The sequence below is a fragment of the Lissotriton vulgaris genome, chromosome 11, assembly GCF_964263255.1.
Source record: "Lissotriton vulgaris chromosome 11, aLisVul1.2, whole genome shotgun sequence".
In the NCBI taxonomy this organism is placed as follows: Eukaryota; Metazoa; Chordata; class Amphibia; order Caudata; family Salamandridae; genus Lissotriton; species Lissotriton vulgaris.
The window spans coordinates 868,306,856-868,322,654 of record NC_141699.1 but is presented as its reverse complement, the minus strand read 5'-3'; the positions used below and the strand labels follow the sequence as shown (position 1 = coordinate 868,322,654).

At 49.0% G+C, this 15,799-nt stretch overlaps 1 protein-coding gene across 4 annotated transcripts in view; it reads right to left on the bottom strand.

Annotated features, from left to right (window-relative positions):
- HDLBP (high density lipoprotein binding protein) overlaps positions 1-15,799 on the bottom strand; it is a 955,902-nt gene that overhangs the window by 418,040 nt on the left and 522,063 nt on the right. For all 4 annotated transcript variants that reach the window (XM_086944014.1, XM_086944016.1, XM_086944015.1 and 1 more), the window contains exon 17: positions 4,469-4,687. In XM_086944014.1, the coding sequence (XP_086800140.1) occupies positions 4,469-4,687 (219 nt within the window). The remainder of the gene's footprint in view (positions 1-4,468; positions 4,688-15,799) is intronic.

Genomic DNA, 15,799 nt, shown 5'->3' with positions numbered 1-15,799 from the left:
CCTTTGAAGGACATCTAGGTAAGTGCCTATGTCATCCACTGGAGAGGATCTAGAAACAGGGCTACCATTATCGTCTGAGAGTAATCCTTCTTGGAAGACCTGGTAGAAGAGGTAGATAAAGTAGACTGAGTTCTTCGACGTCTACGGTGCGCACCGTGCCTCCTCTCCCATGATCTCCTTGGATGTTCCTCCCTTCTAGGAGAGCGAGATCTGACCGGATCTTTTCTTCTGGGCGGATCCTCTCTTCTGGGAGAACAGACCTAACCGGATCTTCCCTTCTGGGAGAGCGGGATCTGGTTGGTCGCCTCCCAGGCGATCTGCTTGCTTGGCACCTGGGGCGACTGCGTCTGCCCACTTCCTCCACCAGCCTCTGGAGAGAAGACCTGTGCTGAGGACTGACCTACTCCTGCATACGTCTAGCAGCCCCTGACTCTCGCCAATGATCCAAAGACTTGTACCATCTAGGTGACATCTGACCTCCGCAGCCGAAGGATCTGGCTGCCGTACAGGCGATCTGTGGACAGGACTTCTGGATCTTGAGGATGTTGTCGAAGAGCCAGTAGACTGACGTGGAATGACGAGAAGCTGACTCCGTCACCATGATTACAGAGTTTCTCGACAACGATCGAGCTCTTTCTGAATGCCTCGACGTCGAGCGTTCCGGCGTTGGATGTCTTTGTCTTAACGCCGAATGCCTCTGGGGAGTCGGCGGATCCATTAATCTAGACGTCAAATGCTTCGACGGCGATCGATGCGAGGATCTACGATCTCTCGACGCCGAACGGCGATGAGCAGCCGTCGGCGGAGCCTCTCTCGGCACCGAATGGCGATGACTTGCCGTCGACGGAGCCTCTCTCGACACGGAACGGTGATGACAAGCAGTCGACGGATCCTCTCTCGACGCCGAACAGCAATGACCAGCCGTCGACAGAGCCTCTCGACGCCGAACGGCGATGACCAGCCGTCGACGGAGTCCTCTCTCTCAACGTCGAATGTCTGTGCGACGACTGCGGAGGGGTATTGGTCACCCTCGACGCCGAGCGTCGACGAGACGGCGACTGAGAATGCCTCCTCAACGCCGAACGATATTTTGTTGTCGACGGCGGAGGGGTCTTGTTCCGACGCCGAACGTCGTTTCTTAGACGACGGCGGAGGGGGTCACACTTCGACGCCGGTCGTCGCCTGGATGACGACGGCGGAGGAACGACCTCCCTAGACGCCGATCGTCGCCGGGTTGACGGCAGAGGGGTCCTGGATCTCGACGCCTGGTTGACGGTGGAGGAGTCACATTCCTCGACGCCGAACGTCACCCGGTTGACGACGGCGGAGGAGTGACCTCCCTTGATGAAGTTTGCCGCCTGGTTGACGACGGCGGAGGGGATTTCGGCGACGAAACTGGATTCTTAGACGTAGTCAATGTACCTGGTCTTCTCTTCGACGGCGAGCCAGCCGTCGACGGTAGTTTTGAAGATAGATGACCCACCGGTGGTTCATTTCTCAGCGCCGAGCCCGACGCTGAAGCTGAAGGGTGTGAAGACTTCTCTTTTGAAGATGTTTTAGACTTCTTGGAGCCCTTCTTCACCGGAGACCTTCCTCTGGATGACCTGTGAGCCAGGCCATATATGCGAATCCTCTCCCTGTCTTTGAGAGTTCTTCCTGACAGGTGCTCACAATGAGGACAGGTACCTGGATCATGTTCCTCAGGCAGACACAGGATACAGACGTCGTGGTTGTCTGATTTTGCCTTCTTGTTTCCACAAGAAGGACATTTGTCAAAAAGTGAAGGCATTCTCAGATGAAAATGTTCACTAAACTGATTGAAAAAGTCAGTTTCTTACTTGACTAGATGTTAAATGTCAAAGTAAGTAAAAAAGTTAAAAGTGAAGTAACTTTCTGTCAGAAAACAGAAATTAGTGGAGCTGTGTAACCAGGATCCTTCCTGAAGGAGCCGGAAAGAACAACTGACCTAACTGTCACCCCTGAGGCATGATGGGATACTGGGGGTCTTGGGTGCCTTAAAGGCACGGTGTCAGTTTATTGCTATGCAGCTACAGGTTAGCTTTTCAGTCTTTTTAGACTGTGTGTTTGCAATGCAGCCTGGGAGCTTTCTATGCTTTCAGTGAGTTATAAGAATTTCTACTGCTATCTGAGCATTAAAACAGTTTATAAACAATCTTTGGTGTTGTTTCTCATGTTTCTAATGCATATTATTCATGTATGGTGGAAATTCTTCACAGCATATTTCAGTTCTGATGTTATTTGGCTGCTATTGTGTGTATATATATGTGGGGCACATATAATATAGTGTTTCCGGGGTCCCGCGCATGGGCAGGAATATTCTAATGCTTATGACTATTGACGAGGAACCCCTGGAAGACAACAAAGCCTTCTGCTCCTTGTCAGACATAGTTTTGAAGTAAATTGTAGAAGAATCAAGTTTAATAGAAAGCAACTGAGCACAGCTCAGTGGAGACTCCCTAGCACAACGTGCGGTAGAAAAATCTGAGGCTCTGAAGCTCTCTCAGGAAGGTTCTATGGGGTGAGGGTATTCTGATTGGTTGTTGCAGAAAGTTTGGGCTCTTTTACACAAAGAGGGTGATATGCTACAAAATGAGATGAGGCCTAGGCCTGATTTTCTCTTTTGTATCTATGGTTATGATATTTTTTTTATTTACCAAGGCTCCCATTCCGACGACGGGGAATGATACAAAGCATGGGAATCTATGAAAGTTCCAATACTGGGGTAAACTTGATCATTAACGCATGCCTTTTCTGTTACATCGAGGCCTTCTCCCACCTTGGATAGTAGATAGCTTGTATGAGGCTTCGGAATCGAAACTTATCCATTGTATTATGACAGCAACTAGTACTTATCCATAATAGGAGAGTCTTTGTGGGCTCTGCAACCTACATAATGTAACTATATGCTTGTTAGAGTCAGTCCCTCGTCAGCCATCACAGGCTGGTCAGACAGGATTCCACTGCAGTGTATCTTGTGAATAGACTAGTTTGCTTGTACTCTCTACTGTGTCATCGACTCTTTATTCTTGGAAGGCAAGAGGAGGTTGAGTGTGACCCGGGTGACCCTAGTGGGTCACTTCCTTCATGTGTACCATTCAGGGAACCCACCAGAGACTGATCGTTTTTCAGGGGGCATCTCTAAGGTGCCCTTCTGAGTGCATTTTTTTATTAAATTCCACACTGGCATCAGTGGGGGTTTAATGTGCTGAGAAATATGATAACAAACCTCTCAGTTTTCAGTGCAGCCGTTATGGCGCTGTGGAGTTCGTAATGACAAATTCCCAGCACCCGATGCTCTTAATGGCAGCACTGCACTTACAATGTCTAAGAATGGACTTTGACACTGTAGGTGTACAGGGCTCATGCAACTGTAACCTCCACCACTGGCATTGTGCACCCAGCTAGAGGGACGACTGATCTATGCCAGGGCAGAGGGTTTTAGGCATGGCACACTGTCATGTTGACTCTTTACTTTGTTCTGCACAAAGACAAGCAGTGTGCAAAGGCAGTGTGTATGTGTGTAAACATGTACAGGGAATCTAAGGGTGGCACAATAAGTGCTGCAGCCCTTAGTGCCCTGGGTACATGTGATACCATTTACCAGGGGCTGACAGTTGGGTTTGGGTTAGTTTTGGGAAAAGAACACAGGCCACAGGAACTTGATTGGCAGGAGCCCAGGGCACATCAAGTCAAAAGTGCATCAATAGTGTGGCAAAAAGTGTGTGTGTGTGTGTGGGGGGGGGGGGGGGGTTGCTGCTACAGAAACCCACTTTCTTACAGTCTGTCAACCGACACTAGGTGTGGCATCAAGGGCAAAATTGATTGCATTCCATCATCGGTGCTCCATTCCCAGACAATGGCTATTCAGAAACTGCGTTGGTCCCCAAATGGACCTAAGCCCTTAAAGTTTTCAGCTGCTAACATACTGAACGTTTGTGCATATTCACAACACAGATGCTAACAAACCTTGAAGGAGCCTGGCACAGGTAGAGAGAAACACTAACTGGGCCTGAAGTACAAGTGAATTACACAGCAATCTCGCACCCTACTCTGTGCACGCCCGAACCCAATAGCAGAAAAATATAAATAATCCTAACATTGAATCAGTGCACAAGCGCTTTGCACAGCAAGAGGAGGAGTCACAGGACATCCCATGAGACTTCTTCGAAGAAAACTTTAAAACATCTGAGCTCAACACTAGATGGCAGGAGTATGCTAAGCATGTGAATTTACAGCCACACATCTAATATAAAATATTTTCCTGCAGTTTCTCTTACTTTTTTTGCTTGGTTTCTAGGCCCAGGGGAAAAACAAAATGTAGAAAGCTAATACTGGGCATCAAACTACATTTTTGCTCAGTAATGATTCTGAAAAGATTGGTTTCAATATTGCGATCTTTGATAAAGTGCACCAAGGTTCATCTAGGTTAGGTGGATAAGAGACTTACCTTCTCTTCAGCTAGTTGCATAAGTTGTTTCTTCGCCTTATCCACTTCTTCAGCAGAGCCACGGATGGTGACCGTGTCGCTACCAGATCCTTCAGTCGGGAAGTGAATGTGCACCCCCCCACACTCCTCCATAATAGAGCGAATAAAGCGTCCTTTGGCTCCGATAAGTGAGTTGTGCAGTTTGGAAGGGATGGAGACTTCCATCTCAGAAATGTTTGCCTGGAAGAAACAAAGTAGTAAAGGGTAGTGTCTTTGGAAAAGGCCAGCAGTAAAGTCAAACGTGCATTCTAATAAAGACACATCCCGAAAGGCTGTGAGAGGGGAGGATTTAGCAGTGGGTCTATTTAGTGTCAGGGTTTATAATGGGATCTTTGATAAAATACATGAACACTGAAAACTAAACCAGAAGAGGCCAAGGAGTCAAGTACCCCTTTTCTTCCCAATGCAAAATGTCAAACAAGAGGGTCGCCAATATTCGAAAATCATTCGGCTTCTCCAAACCTCACAGGCTTCTGAATCTAGAGTCTGCTTTCAGACCAACTCTTACTGTTTAGGTGCGAGTCATGATATAAACTGGGTTCAGACTGAATGTTGCATCAGCTCAATGCAATGAAAATGTAACAAATACACCTCTCATAAACAACTTGCCTTCACCCCTCTCCCTCTGGTCACCAAGTACACAGGTATTTGAGAGATTGACGTGGAGGCTTTCATGTATAAAATGGACAGAGCAGCTCCACACAGATGCCTAAATGTGTAGAGCAGATAGGGCCAACTTGGACCTCAGACCACTAACTTAACCTTCTAATAACCTTCCCACTCTACACAAAACAATCATATCAAATATTATGAAAGAAAGGGAGCCCAGATGCAGAAGTTACTTACCTTCAGTAACTATATATCTGTAAGAAACAGTAGTGAGATTCCTTACCTTAGAATTACCTCCAGGCGTCAGGCTGGATCCGGAAAGTTTTCGTCAGCAGTACACCTACGCGTTGGTAGGAGTTGTCGTGCGACTCCACGTGCGTCATTGGCGCCGGGATGACGTCGCTGGAGATACTTAGACGCGCCGACTTCAGTTATGTGCATGACTTTCCGCACCAGGAACGCAGAGCTATGAAAGAAACTGACAACTGGTGCCATGAAACAAGGGCCCTTGTTGAATAGCATTTTAGGGCCCTAGTTTAATTTTCCCGATTCATGCCCATATACAGGTATAAATCACCATGTCCTTATATAGGCATAGAAATCAACCATATTTAGACATAGCTCATGCAGTCCAAATACGGCATGGCTACTTCCACTAGTATAATCTACAACGATTTCTTGGAAAAACCCGCCTTCAGCAGTCAGGGACTTCCCCTTGCTTGAATATTGATTTATCCAAGAACTCATGGTGTTTTCAAAGAACTACTTCTTTGATGACGTTATGTCCAACCTTACGTCAAACTCAGCACCTTCAAGGTATAAATATGCCCACACTTGCCCTAGCAAACACACGGTGGTTTGGAGGCAGTTCACTATCTACTTGCCCGACGCATCTCCACAGCAAGTGCCATAGGAAGCCGAACCTCCAGCAGACGCACAGAGAGACGCTGTCTTTTCTCTTGCCGAGAAATCTAGCTCCAGTGTTTCCAAACTTCCCTTGCGGGGTGTTGGGAAATCGAGTCCTGAGACCGAGATTCCAGACCTCCTTCATTCTAAACCAAGGTACTGAGCTGATTAGACCCTAAGAAAAATCTTGGGATAGATTCTTGGCAAAAAGAATACTAAACCTATGCTACACCATACTTACTTCTTCCCTCGTACTAGACTTAGGTTAGGTACATTGGGGTAGGAGTATTTTAGAAGCACCAGTTGAGTACTTTTAGTCTATTTATGCATGCATTTTTATGACTTCGAAACCAGACCATGCTTTTACAGTATTATTTTATAATACTCTTCGTGCTATATGTAGGAGAGTAGGGTCTGCAATCCTATGATCACCCAGATTTTTTTGCTTTTGTTTCACTGGTTTACGACTTTCTCTGGCTGTGGGCCTGCCAATCAGACCCACAGCCTGGCTGTTCTCTTTCTAAATTACCTCATGTACCCTAGGTGCATCTACCAATTGGTACTGGGCCACCTTATCAGACCCTGTAACTCAGGGCATAGGTGTACCCAGGGCTGCCAGGGGCTGCAGCACGTATTGTGCCACCCCTGGCTGGCCTCCTAAATTTGACACAACTGGCTGCATGACAGCTGGGGCAAAGTCGTGTAACCACCCTTTGCTGTAGGTGTAGTATACCTATACCTAACCCTAAAATGGACACACAGATTCCTATCAGTCACTCCTATGGCAGGCCTTGACAATCCTGAAGGCAGAGTGCTTGGAATCGTGTGAGATGGTGCTCTGGCATGAGCTGAGCCTGTCTGCAGCTTGCGGAATCAAGTCCTAATAGCTGTTCCATGATATCGCATACCATATACTCTTAAGTGCATTATAATCCTCGCGGTTAAATGCTATCTTTGGTATTGCTTTATCAAAACATGTCGAGTAAGGTGTCATACGAATTGGAATACTAACCCCTCGCCAATTCTGGCGACGGGGTTAGCATTCCACCCTTCTAGAGGGACACGACATGTATGTAACTGTGAACCCCGGTTAAAGTTAACTGAAGCCTCAGCTCCACAAAATGGATGCTGCCACCACAGACACGAGTCTGACCCCCTGCAGCTGGGAGTCCTTCCAGCAAGGGGAGCCTGGACAAAGGGTTTCCTGTCAGGGGCGGTGCTAGCACCGTCCCAGACATGGTTTTGTGTATCCTGGGTAGGCAGGGCTTTACAGGAAGGTGACTGCTGAGTGGCACCCCGGTGCTCACTACGCATAGGCCGGTCTGAACCAGTTCCAGGGGCACACCAGCCCCTGGCCTGGGGAAGTCCGGCATGGCTGAGGGGTGTAACCACCCCCCACCTAGTCCCACCCATAGGCAGGACCTAGTCACCGGGTCAGCCCCCTTTTTTAGTATAAAGATGGGAGCGGGCCCCCTGTTAAAATTAGATCATCTTTGGAATCAAGATACCACTTTCTTCGAAAGGACTTCACGATTTCTTCTTCAAGATTCTCCCTTGTGGCTAAGGAGTAGTCACCCTGCATCCGCAGGCACCATCCTAAAGAACACTGCGGTCTGCTGCAAGTCCTTCATCACGAATCCGACGACCCAGCTCGACGAGACCCGGCTTCCCTGGCACCTCTGACCTCTACTCACCTCTACAGCCCAGCTGAGAACCGTGAGTGCGACGAGACCTCAAGGGACCGACGATCGCCAAGACTGCACGACATCTTTACTGCAAGCCCACCGTGTCCTCCACTGGTGAGTGCTTTGGGGTCCGAGAAGCCCCGACCCTGCGCAGCTCCAGCACCCAAGATCAGCCCCCCTGCATCTCCACGATCTGCGTGGGGCCCTTCTGCTGTTTGCTGTGCACCGCGTTGTTTGGCTACTAGCCGGCTGGCTTGTGGCCCTCTGAACGACGCCCAACGACTTCACGACTGCTGGTCTGGTTGCTCCAGGCTGGCCTTTGCTTCCTTCTTCAAGAGAGGCACCCCGGACCCTCCTGGTCCACTCCAGACGCCATTTTAGGTCCACCGCGTGGGCTTGAATTTGCCAAGGCTTTGTTGCCCAATCCTGGGTCCAGCGACGCCGACAGCTTCTATCTTCGTGGGACAGCTCGATCCTCCATCCTGGTCGCCGACAACGCCTCCTGGTCCGTGAGACCTTCGAGTCAAGCGTCACCCACTCACCTAGTCGAGGTGGCTACCATCCGGTGCCCTCCTGGTGCCCACTGACTACTGGCTAGTAGTCTCGAACTTGGTCCCCTCTGCTTTCAGGTGTCATCTATCTTCAAGATCCAGGCTTGGATCCGACTGAACTTTCTTCACTGGTCACCGGCCAGCATCTTTTCTTCCGGCTCCTGGTCCGTCTACGAGGATTCCCGACGTCTTTTCAGACCTATGCAGCTGCAGCCCCTGGGCTAGGTAACTTCGGCATTTCGGTGCCCCAGCATAGCCTCACTATCCAAGGGTCAGAATCTACTTTCGTTTTCTCCCTACCAGGTCGGGTTCGCCCGAGAACACTAACTTTCTAATTCCTAGCTACCATAGACTTTTGTCCCGCATCTCGCGTGAGAGTGCACACACTGCACCCGAGTCCCCTAGGCCTCCTAGAAGTAATCTAACGATTCCCTAGTCAAGTCCTAGCGATTCCAAAAGCTATTAGTACTGTACTTACCTGCTAGTAATTTCGCATTCCACTTTCAGAGTATATGGTTTTCCGTGCCCCTCGGGCATTTGTATATACTGTGCTAACTTAAGTATTTTTGTAAGAGTTTTGGTTTGTGCTTAGTACCCTGTCCTCATAAAGAGTACAGGGCTGTTGTGATCTTTAAATAAATAACTGTTTATTTTCATAACACTTGTGTGGTGTCCTTCCACTTGGTATTCAAGGGGTATATGTGTGGTAAACAGCTGGCTTAACACGCCCTCTCGAGTCTTTAGCCTTAGACTGCTCGTATCCACGCTACTAGGATAGCTGGTCTATAAGGTTGACTTACAACCAATCATCAATAAGGGTTGCTGGACTGATACATAGTGTTCACTAGAATAGTGAGCACTGCATATCAGGCCACCTTCTCACATTGGTGAGCAGCGGTTGGGATTTGAGCTTGCTGTTGTTTTACCACACGTATCCTAAGAATATCTTGTTGAAAGATCACATAAGTACTGTTAGGTACACATAACTAAAGCTTAGAATACTCTGAGTTCTACTGAACCAGCTGTTGTAGCTCCTCAAGGCTTAGCACACCTTGGCTGCAACTCTTAGCAAGGGATCAGTAGGTAAACACATAGTGTAGGTAGGTGCATCACTTACACCACACTAGAAACAGTATGTCGGACAAAGGAGGAAACACTGAGGTTCCCCTTGTGTCAGTTGACCCTCCACAGGTCATCTCTTCAAGATATACTGCGCTTAGCTTCCATGAGTTACGACAAGTGTGTACCTCTAGGAAGATTAAGCAGGGGTCTAACCCCACAACTGCCTTTCTGATTGGTCTCTTAGAGACTCATGATGCAAGGAGGGCTGGTAACCCAGACCCTTCTAATTCAGATGGCAACATGCCCTCCTTACAGGGTCCCTTTGATGCCCAGGACCATCCTCTTCAGGAAGCAGATGATGCTGATGATGAGGATGATGATTTGGTATCAGGGGATGAGGCAGAAAAGGAACAGGTAGAAGTCAGCAGACTAACCAGGTCCAACTTAAGCAGACATGAGATGGGCACTAGGGGACCCTTGGGGCCACTCTCAGGTCAGCTTAACATTGGGAATGGACGAGATAGATCTCTATCAAGAGGCTCTATCAGATCCCTTCATACCAATGGCTCCCAACGTTCCTCTCAAAGGGGAATGACATCTCCCCAGAGGAGAATGTATGAAGCTAAGGAAAAGGCAGCCAATCTGAGGATTGAAAGGGAAGAACTTGCCCTGGCCAAAGAGAGGCTTGCCTTTGCTAGAGAGCAACAATTGAGTGGGACAGTCCCCACTGGTGGCAGCATTGTACCTAGCAATAGGGAAAGGAGTTTTGATACAAAACACCTTGGTAAGATAGTGCCCCCCTTTAAACAAGGGGATGACATCCACAAATGGATTACTGCTTTGGAGAGGGCCTGCACTGTGCAAGGTGTTCCCCCAAGTCAGTGGGCAGCTATCTTGTGGCTCTCCTTTGAGGGTAAAGGAAGAGACAAGCTCCTCACCACAAGGGTGGAGGATGCTAATGATTACCAAGTCTTGAAAAATGCACTGGTTGATGGGTTTGGCCTAACCACTGAGCAGTACAGGGTGCTGTTCAGGGATACCCAGAAAACTCAGTCTCAAGATTGGGCTGACTTTGTAGATTGTGCCACTAAGGCTTTTGAGGGCTGGTTGCTGGGCAGTAAGGTTACTGATTATAAAGGATTGTACAATTTGATGATGAGAGAGCAAATTTTAAACAATTGTCAGAACCAGTTGTTGCATCAGCATCTTGTTGACTCAGATCTGACCTCTCCCCAAGAATTGGGAAAGAAGGCAGACAGATGGGTTAGAACAAGAGTTAAACAGAACCAGGGCCAGAATCAAGGTGGTCAGAAGAAAGCAGACCAGAAGGGTAAGGATTCGAAAGGGGAACAAAATGACCAGAAGTCTTCGACAGGTCCCCAACAACCCAAAGAGGGTGGGGGTCAGGCTCCCCAAAAGAAGAAAGAAGGCCAATCTAAAAGGTGGTGCCAATACTGCAAAAGTAAAACTCACTGGTTTAGTGAGTGCACCAAGAAAGGAGGAGGGCAGACTCCTGCCACTGCAGCCCCTAAGGCACCTGTGCCCCCTAGTACAGCCAGCAGTGGTAGTGCACCTCCCAAGGGTTTAGTAGGGTTAACCCTGGGTTCTGAGGGGAGTGACAACTTAGTTGGCACCCTCACTCAGGCTGTCCTTGTCAGTACAGGGGATATGGATATGTCCCCTGACATAAGTCCCAATACTTTGGGCAAATACAGACAGACACCTTTTATTAATGGAAAAATGGCTCAGGCCTATAGGGACACTTGTGCCAGTGTCACAATGGTGACACCTAGCTTTGTGGACCCTGGACAGATCATGCCAGGTACAGAATTCCTGGTGACCAATGCAAGCAATGTCACTACCAATCATAGTATGGCAATTGTAGCTTTCTCCTGGGGAGGGGTAACTGGCCAAAAGAAGGTTGTAGTTAGTTCAGACCTCCCAGTGGATTGTTTGTTGGGCAATGATTTGGAGTCATCACAATGGTCAGAAGTGGAGCAGAGGACTCATCTGGAAATGTTAGGTTTGCCAGCACATGTGTTTGCTGTGACTAGGTCACAGGCCAGAAGATGCCCCACTGAACAGGTGCTGGATCCTGGGACAATGGACCAGACACCTTCCAAGAAAAAGAGCAGTAGGGTTAAGGCTGTGCCTTCCCCCTTGCCCCAGGTTGTGGATCAAGTCTCAGAGGAGGCTGACCTGCAGGAATTGAGGGAAACTGAGCCTAGAGAGTTTGAACTTGATCAAGTTGAATTCTTGGGTTCAGGGGGACCCTCAAGGGAAGACCTGGGGAAGGACCAGTTAGGCTGCCCTTCTCTTGAACCCCTCAGACAGCAGGCTGCTGCTGAGGCTGCTGGGAACGCCACAGGTACCCACAAGGTATACTGGGAAGATGGACTCCTGTACACTGAGTCAAGAGACCCCAAGCCTGGCATGACCAGGAGGCTGGTTGTACCCTTGTCTCAGAGAGGTTTCCTACTTACCTTGGCCCATGAGATTCCCTTAGCAGGACACTTAGGCCAGACAAAGACTTGGGACAGGCTTGTCTCACACTTTCACTGGCCTCACATGAATGAGGATACCAAGGAGTTTTGTCGCTCCTGTGTCACTTGCCAAGCCAGTGGTAAGTCAGGTGGCACAACAAAGGCCCCCCTTATACCAATGCCTGTGGTGGGGGTGCCCTTTGAAAGAGTGGGGATTGACATTGTTGGTCCAATGGAACCCCAGACAGCATCAGGGCACAAGTTTATACTGGTGGTAGTGGATCATGCCACCAGGTATCCTGAAGCTATTCCACTTAGGACCACCACAGCCCCTGTGGTGGCAAGGGCCCTAGTTGGAGTGTTCTCCAGAGTGGGCTTCCCTAAGGAGGTTGTCTCTGACAGAGGTGCAAACTTCATGTCAAGCTATTTAACTGCTATGTGGAAGGAGTGTGGTGTCAATTACAAATTCACTACACCCTATCACCCACAATGCAATGGGCTTGTTGAAAGGTTCAACAGGACCCTAAAAGGGATGATTCATGGACTACCTGAAACACTCAGGCGTAGATGGGATGTCCTGATGCCCTGCCTTCTGTTTGCTTACAGAGAGGTCCCACAAAAGGGGGTTGGCTACAGCCCTTTTGAACTTTTGTATGGGCATCCTGTGAGAGGCCCCTTGTGTTTGGTGAAGGAAGGATGGGAGAGACCTCTCAAAAAGCCTGCAACCAACATAATGGACTATGTACTTGGTCTCCGCTCCAGGATGGCTGAGTATATGGAGAAGGCATCAGAAAACCTTAAGGCCAGTCAAGAACTTCAAAAAGCTTGGCATGACCAAAAGGCTGTCCTGACTGTTTATCAGCCTGGACAGAAGGTGTGGGTGCTGGAGCCAGTGGCCCCAGCAGCACTCAAAGACAAATGGTCTGGGCCCCACACAATCCTTGAGCAAAAGGGAGAGGTCACCTACCTGGTGGACCTTGGAACTCCCAGGAGTCCCCATAGGGTACTCCATGTCAACAGGCTCAAAGCATATGTCGACAGGAAGGACATGAGCTTGCTCATGGCCATAGATGAGGGACAGGAGGAAGAGAGTGACCCTCTCCCAGACCTGCTCACTCAGAATCCTGATGATGGGTCAGTAGATGGTGTTGTCTTTTGTGGCAGCCTCTCTGAACATCAGCAGAAAGACTGTAAACAGGTTCTTCAGTCTTTCAGACGTATGTTCTCTCTGACACCCAGTCAGACCAATTGGTGCACCCATGAGGTTGACACTGGTGACAGCCTGCCAGTCAAGAGTAAAATCTACAGGCAGCCTGATCATGTTAGAGACTGCATAAAAACTGAAGTGCAGAAAATGTTGGAATTGGGAGTCATTGAACCCTCAGATAGCCCTTGGGCTAGTCCAGTAGTTCTAGTGCCAAAGCCTCACACCCAAGATGGTAAGAGAGAGATGAGGTTTTGCGTAGACTACAGGGGTCTCAATGCAGTCACTAAGACTGATGCCCATCCAATACCAAGGGCAGATGAACTTATAGATAGATTGGCTTCTGCCAACTACTTAAGTACATTTGACTTAACAGCTGGGTATTGGCAAATCAGGTTAGCTGAGGATGCCAAGCCCAAAACAGCATTTTCAACCCCTGGTGGGCATTATCAATTTGTGGTAATGCCCTTTGGTCTGAAAAATGCACCTGCCACCTTCCAAAGGTTGGTGAATCAAGTCCTTACTGGGCTGGATGACTTCTGTGCAGCATATCTAGATGATATTGCTGTCTTTAGCTCCACCTGGGAGGATCACCTGGTCCACCTGAGGAAAGTGTTAGAGGCTCTGCAAGCAGCAGGCCTCACTATCAAGGCCACCAAGTGCCAGATGGGGCAGACACAGGTTGTATACCTGGGCCACCTTGTAGGTGGAGGCCAGGTTCAGCCACTGGAGAGCAAAATACAGTCAATCAGGGACTGGGCTCCTCCAACCACCCAGACTCAGGTTCGAGCTTTCTTGGGCCTGACTGGATACTACAGAAAATTTGTCAGGAACTATGGTTCCATTGTGACACCATTAAATGAACTGACAAGTAAAAAAATGCCAAAAAAGGTTCAGTGGACAGCAGGCTGTCAAAAAGCATTCGATGACCTAAAGCAGGCCATGTGCACAGCACCTATCCTTAAGAGTCCAGACTACTCCAAACCATTCATTGTCCAAACAGATGCTTCTGAGTTGGGTGTGGGAGCTGTTCTTTCTCAACTGAATTTTGATGGTCAGGATCAGCCCATTGCTTTTATAAGCAGAAGGCTGACCCCCAGAGAGAAGAATTGGTCAGCTATTGAGAGGGAGGCCTTTGCTGTGGTTTGGGCCCTGAAGAAGCTGAGGCCATACTTGTTTGGCACTCACTTCAAGATTCAGACCGACCATAAGCCCCTCTTGTGGCTAAATCAGATGAAGGGTGAAAACCCCAAACTGCTTAGGTGGTCCATTTCCCTACAGGGGATGGACTTTACAGTGGAACATAGACCTGGTACTGATCATGGCAATGCCGATGGGCTCTCCAGATATTTCCACTTAGAACAAGAAGACTCACCTGGTCAAGGTTAGCTTATTGTCCCAAAGTTTGGGGGGGGGTCATGTAGGAGAGTAGGGTCTGCAATCCTATGATCACCCAGATTTTTTTGCTTTTGTTTCACTGGTTTACGACTTTCTCTGGCTGTGGGCCTGCCAATCAGACCCACAGCCTGGCTGTTCTCTTTCTAAATTACCTCATGTACCCTAGGTGCATCTACCAATTGGTACTGGGCCACCTTATCAGACCCTGTAACTCAGGGCATAGGTGTACCCAGGGCTGCCAGGGGCTGCAGCACGTATTGTGCCACCCCTGGCTGGCCTCCTAAATTTGACACAACTGGCTGCATGACAGCTGGGGCAAAGTCGTGTAACCACCCTTTGCTGTAGGTGTAGTATACCTATACCTAACCCTAAAATGGACACACAGATTCCTATCAGTCACTCCTATGGCAGGCCTTGACAATCCTGAAGGCAGAGTGCTTGGAATCGTGTGAGATGGTGCTCTGGCATGAGCTGAGCCTGTCTGCAGCTTGCGGAATCAAGTCCTAATAGCTGTTCCATGATATCGCATACCATATACTCTTAAGTGCATTATAATCCTCGCGGTTAAATGCTATCTTTGGTATTGCTTTATCAAAACATGTCGAGTAAGGTGTCATACGAATTGGAATACTAACCCCTCGCCAATTCTGGCGACGGGGTTAGCATTCCACCCTTCTAGAGGGACACGACATGTATGTAACTGTGAACCCCGGTTAAAGTTAACTGAAGCCTCAGCTCCACAAAATGGATGCTGCCACCACAGACACGAGTCTGACCCCCTGCAGCTGGGAGTCCTTCCAGCAAGGGGAGCCTGGACAAAGGGTTTCCTGTCAGGGGCGGTGCTAGCACCGTCCCAGACATGGTTTTGTGTATCCTGGGTAGGCAGGGCTTTACAGGAAGGTGACTGCTGAGTGGCACCCCGGTGCTCACTACGCATAGGCCGGTCTGAACCAGTTCCAGGGGCACACCAGCCCCTGGCCTGGGGAAGTCCGGCATGGCTGAGGGGTGTAACCACCCCCCACCTAGTCCCACCCATAGGCAGGACCTAGTCACCGGGTCAGCCCCCTTTTTTAGTATAAAGATGGGAGCGGGCCCCCTGTTAAAATTAGATCATCTTTGGAATCAAGATACCACTTTCTTCGAAAGGACTTCACGATTTCTTCTTCAAGATTCTCCCTTGTGGCTAAGGAGTAGTCACCCTGCATCCGCAGGCACCATCCTAAAGAACACTGCGGTCTGCTGCAAGTCCTTCATCACGAATCCGACGACCCAGCTCGACGAGACCCGGCTTCCCTGGCACCTCTGACCTCTACTCACCTCTACAGCCCAGCTGAGAACCGTGAGTGCGACGAGACCTCAAGGGACCGACGATCGCCAAGACTGCACGACATCTT